At 37.7% G+C, this 5967-nt stretch overlaps 1 protein-coding gene across 1 annotated transcript in view; it reads right to left on the bottom strand.

Moving 5' to 3' along the window:
* Nucleotides 1-5967, bottom strand: part of LOC119407525 (adhesion G protein-coupled receptor L3) — a 128235-nt gene that overhangs the window by 74349 nt on the left and 47919 nt on the right. Inside the window, exon 3 of the mRNA XM_037674349.1 lies at nucleotides 1972-2081. Coding sequence (XP_037530277.1) covers nucleotides 1972-2081 — 110 coding nt within the window. The remainder of the gene's footprint in view (nucleotides 1-1971; nucleotides 2082-5967) is intronic.

Genomic DNA, 5967 nt, shown 5'->3' with positions numbered 1-5967 from the left:
ATATATATATATATATATATATATATATATAGATGTATATGTATATACATATATATAAGTTACATATATATATATAATATATAAGTTTTCTCCAAGTAGGGGTGGATGTGGTCCCACAGTAGGAAGAAACAAGGTGGCAGGTTTGTGCACAAAAAAAAAGAACAAAAAGCAAACTATAAATTAAGTATTAAGCAACATCTATCCAACGTTTATCACAGAAAATGTAAAGTAATTAGTCAAATTTGCGCCATTCAGGAAATTAATCTTCGCCTCACTAATATCTTTGCTCAGGAGCCGCTATTGATCTGAACACTGCTGATTGGCATTCTTAATTGCTTGGATATCTTTTTATATCCTTTTCCTGTTTTATAAAGTTCAACTCTTTTTCACCCGCAGAAGCTTTGATGATTCTTTTGCTTTCCCTGTGGCTCAGAATCCAACAACATCAGAGCAGCGTTGGATGAAACATGTCTAGAAACACACAGACTTTTTAAACACACTCACCGACTACAAGCAAACAGAACTCAGGTGAGGATGGTACCTTTAGTAGCCATCAACACCTGTGTGTGTCAGCCTGTGTGTATGTTAACAGGCCAAAACTTCCAGAGTAATTAAATGTTTGATCGGGGTTATTCTGTTGTCATTATGATGTTAAAAAAAGGCAAACACAATCGTTTGCTAATAAAAGGCTTCATCCAACCACTAACCAGGAGTGAAAGAAAAGTTTTGTGTTATTCACTGTATATTGATGTAAAAAAAGGGCCTAAAAAGTCATAAATTCTGCCACAGTGTGTAAACGGTTGAGCACAGCTGTATATAAATATCTATATGCATAAATGTACACTCTATGATTTGAGTTGTTGTTCCACTTAGATGGGGTAGAGGCAGGGCAGCCGACTCGAGACCTGAAAGTCCCAGGTTCGATCCCCAGTCATTGCACATCTCAAGGTGTCCCTGAGCAGGACACCCTATCCCGACTTGCTCCCTGGGCGCTTTCAATAGCTGCCCACTGCTCCACCTGGGGGTGGATGGGTTAAATTAAGAGAGCCAATTTCACCTTTGTATGGGAACATACAATGATGACAATACATAACACATTATTATTATTATTATTCAACATTGTCTTGCTTGAGTTTCATTTATTGCTCCAACTCCTTTCTCAGCAGTACTTGGAGCAAGTACAAAGTAAAATGTGCTGTTACTTTATGATCATGATGTGTGACAGCTATTTAATTATTGTGTCTTATTGTATTCAGCTCCCTACGACCATGAACATGGTTGATCTGGGAAATCTGTCTTTATCTAGGAGTGTTTCTTTCTGAATGTGTACATTCATCTGAACTTGCGACTATTACACTTTATGAATAAAAGCCAATAAATATATTGTAATGTCTGCTGGAATGGAAAAGCAACTAAACAGCACAACGAGACAACTTCTAAAAAAAAAAGAAAACCAGACATCAAATTTTGCTTGTGGACAAACACTCTTAGCTTTGATACAGTGTAAATAAAGATCAAGGACAAAAAGATATCTTTAATCCACAAAGTCTCCACGCTGATCCCCTTTGCATTTATTAAGCTGCTAGCCGTAACCTAGATTTTGTTTTTTGGGGTAAAAAAAACAAACATTTAGTGAAAACAGCCTCACAGGCTGGTTCAATGATCATATATTCAGCTCCCGTTTGTTTTTTCCATTCTTCCTCTGTCAGATTTCCCAGAATGTAATGTCCAGATGACTTTGTATCAAAATATGTTTCGCATATTGTTACTAAAAAATATTGCAAAACTGTAGCTACTTCCAAAACTACAGCAAATACCCAAAATAATAATATATATTAAAAAAAACAACTTTATTTTCAAGTTGTCAGTATTCTGTACTCATTTTAGTCAAATCCACCATGAGTAAATGAACTCTGATACTTGTGAATAATGTTAGAGACATTTTAATGGAATACGTTTTAAAGTACTTACTGTAAGGAACACACTCGTACTGGACTTCCAGGTATTTGTATGTTCCCGGGCAGGGATCGGGGAAAACATCAGGGCCTGCTACCACTGCACACTGGGTACGGTTGTTGCATCTAAAAGTAAAAGATGAATAAAAAAGAATAAATTGTAAATGGACTGTACTTATATATCACCTTTCTACCTTATGAATATACTCAAATAACTTTACAACACAACCTGTGTCCTCATTTACCCATTCATACAGCACTGTACTATATCTACACAAAGACTAATCAGAGCTTTATCACATTCAGACACCGATGGGACACACATCGGAGGCAATGAGGGGTTCAGTGTCTTGCCCAGGGACACTTTAACATGTGACTGCTGGTGGAATCGAACCTTCAACTCTCCCATTGGAGGACGACTGCTCTAACCACTCAGCCACAGCTGCCCCTAAAGAGTCGAAACTCTAATGCAAATTTGTCAAAACAATGATGCAGTTGATATTAGAAGAGGTGCGGTCGTTCCTTATTATGTTAAGTAAAAAGTACTAGGATGTACTGGTTTATTGATAGAGACATAGTATGTAGCCATAATAGATCTTTGTGTTAATACACACCCTCACACACAATTATAAACTGGTAATTGTTGGCTATGAGTTAACCCAGAGTCTGATTTAATTAATAAACATCCTTATATTTTTTTTTAGGATGTACAAGCTGGAAGGTGACATTTCAGAAGGACAAAATGTCTCTATAATCACAGTGACTGCTGTCTTTGAACATGGAGGGAGAAACGAGAGGGAATGCTGCGCTGCATGCAGTCTTGTCTGTCGGTGCAGCTAGTGTCCTAGTTTCACGCTGCAGAGTCCAACATGTGGCAAGAGAGCATCTACCATCCATCCATTATCTTTACCCGCTTATTCCATTTTGGGTCACGGGGGTCGCTGGTGCCCCTGTCCAGCAATCACTGTGCGAGGGACGGGGTACACCCTGGACGGGTCGCAAGTCCATCACAGAGACACATAGACACAAACGAGACAAACAACCATTCTCTCTCTCACTCACACCTAGGGACAATTTAGAGTTACCAATCAGCCTAACATGCATGTTTTTGGTCTGTGGGAAGAAACCGGAGCACCCGGAGAAAACCCACGCTTGCACGGAGAGAACATGCAAACTCCACCCAGAAAGGCCCCTGGACCGGGGTTTGAACCAAGGACCTGCTCGCTGAGAGGCAGCAGCTCTACCAGTTGTGCCACTGTGCTGCAGTATCTACCATATAAAGCATAAATGATAGATATCAGTGCTTCACCACCAACATCTTTGTTCTGCCAAATGTATTAGTTTCTCCTGATAGCAAAAGCACACACATATTCAATTAGAAAAACACCATCTGCATTATTTGTCACAATGTTGAGACTTAAAAGTTTCACAATTCAACAGCGTAAAACCAACGAGCTGCGCCCCGTGCACAGATCCACCTCACTCTCAGACCAGTCGATTCATTGTCAGCTTAAATAACAATCTGCTGCTCACACACGGGCAGTTTGTAGAAGTTGAAATGCTTTGTATAAAACATAAGCGTCAAATATTCTTATGCCATTTGGTGTTAACTATACAGATGACTTCTCTTCGATCAGGGACTTCAGATGGATTTGACCTTTTTGGGGTCATATAAAATGTGAGTGGTCCAAACAGATACATTTATCATTTGTTCTTAGTTTACATGGTTAATGATTGCAGTTACACTGCGTTGCACAAATGTGGTGTAAATAGTGGCTAATTTGAAAAAGGAAAAGAAAAAACCCTCTGATAACTTAAACAATAGTGTACAGCTGCAGACGCTCATGGTTCCTCTGAAGTCATGACCTCTCAGATCTGTTCTGAATCACAAAACAGAAGTAATCCCCTTCAGGCATCTGACGTATACAAATGAAAGCATGAATAACAATTAGGTTACAATCAATTTTGAAATATATTTATGTCAGTATTATCCACTAAAATAATCTGATGCTTGTTGGCTATTTATTGCATTTTCAATAGGCAAATTACAACAAGTTTACAAAACGACTTAAGCATGATAATGTAAGAATAAATAGGAGGCAACAGTGACAACAATAAAATAACTGATTAAAAAAATCAATCAATAAAACAAAACACACCATAAGATACTGTTAAAACGGTACAAAATTAATATTAAATGAAAATGCATCCATTCACATTAGCTGTTAGTAAAACATAATTAAATTACAAGCAAAAACACTAATAAATATAACTGAAAGCATGACGATTAAACCAAACGTTTCACTGCTTGCAAGTAAACGTTGCACAGCTGATTTGATAGAAAGCCTCATTTAAACTAAATTAGAAGAAAAAAAAACATTTAAACAAGGTGGCTAACCAAAGCAAACTGCATGAGTTGTAATGATATGAGCACTGTGTACAGGTAAAGCCTGATAAATTATATCTAAACACTAGGGATGCACGATATTATTGGCATGGTATCGATATTGGTTAATATTGGCAATAAAGTTAAATAACGGACATCAGCCATTCCATCAAAGTAACTCACCAATTTAAAAGGCTTCTGTTTTAAGTAAATTTTTAACTTAAGAAATTGTCAAGTATATATATATATTAATGCACTACTACTACTTATGCACTTTTCACTTGTTGCTTGTGAACAGGTTGAGTTCAGATTGTGAAAATGTACAAATTTGCACTGTTTCGAGTGCTACTGTGTTAGAGAAAGTAAATGTCATGAATGAATTTGACATAAGTTGAAGTGTTACATCATATTCAGACCCCTTTTTGGCATCTGCATTTGGTAGCAGGCCAAACTGACAAAGATTATGCAGAATAATGTAGTGTTTTAATTCCACAGCAGAGAAAACTCTGTAGTTTCTGTAAGTAGGTCTAGGGAAAAAAATATTGGTATTGGTATTGGAGTGTATACCTGGATTACTGAGCATGGACTTTGTTGTTTTCAACCAGTTTGGTACGACTGTCAACAAGGAAGAAGGCCAGCAATGGAGGAGGGGGCGTACCAAAAAGACCATCTTATCACAAGCAGAACTGGTTTGTTCCAATTTGGATTAAGCTGTTGGGGGAAGAATCAGTTTTGTTATATGTTTCCTTGACTGATGAAGCCTTCCGGATTGAAGGCGAAACATATCAGCACAAATATCCTGATGCATGCTCAATAATCCAGGTAGAAAAATCTAAAAAAAGGTAAATCTGGTCATCTGGACATTCAAATAACAACAAAAAAAAAAAAAATGTAGAAACGTTTCGTCTTTCATCCGAAAGACTTCCTCAGTCTGAGGTGCTGTATTCAGTGCTGTATCCACTCTGAGAAGGTGCCATTTATAAGACAGCTTCATACAACACCTCAAGCTGAGGAAGTCTTTTGGATGAAAGACAAAACATTTCTACTTTTTTATTTTTTGTTTTGTTTTGTTTTTTGAATGTCCAGAGGACAAGATTTACCTTTTTTAAAGGTTTCAGCACAAAAAAAAAAAAAGAAACTGTCCAGATGACCTGACTGAAAAATGTTGGATTGTATACCTGGATTATTGAGCACGGACTTTATTGGTATTGGTATTGGTTATCGACCAAATAAGTTTTAACATATCGGCATATAAGATATCAGTCAAAAATCCAATATTGTGCATCCCTACTAAACACTATCCCTGTGTAATCACACAACTTTACTCCCTCTAACTAAACACTACAGCTTTGTCCCACTTGGTGCCATTGCCCCGTTGCTTACAACTTTATGATACCTTTTCTACATTTACCCTGACTCTCAAGGGTCGTCTGTGTTTAAGGACCCTTTATGTTGTAAATGTGGCAGCAGCACACTCAGACTGGTACTTCTGGAGTAGACATTACAGTAATGGCATCATTGAGATCACTTGTACACAAGGTGGCTGACAAGTGAAGAGCCATAACACAAGGACACTCCCGTGTGTGTGTGTGTGTGTGTGTGTGTGTGTGTGTGTGTGTGTGTGTG

The sequence above is a fragment of the Nematolebias whitei genome, chromosome 3 (genome assembly GCF_014905685.2).
Source record: "Nematolebias whitei isolate Nwh7 chromosome 3, NemWhi1, whole genome shotgun sequence".
Classification (NCBI taxonomy): Eukaryota; Metazoa; Chordata; class Actinopteri; order Cyprinodontiformes; family Rivulidae; genus Nematolebias; species Nematolebias whitei.
Note: the sequence above shows the minus strand (reverse complement) of the source record. Positions and strands in the feature narration are given on the sequence as shown.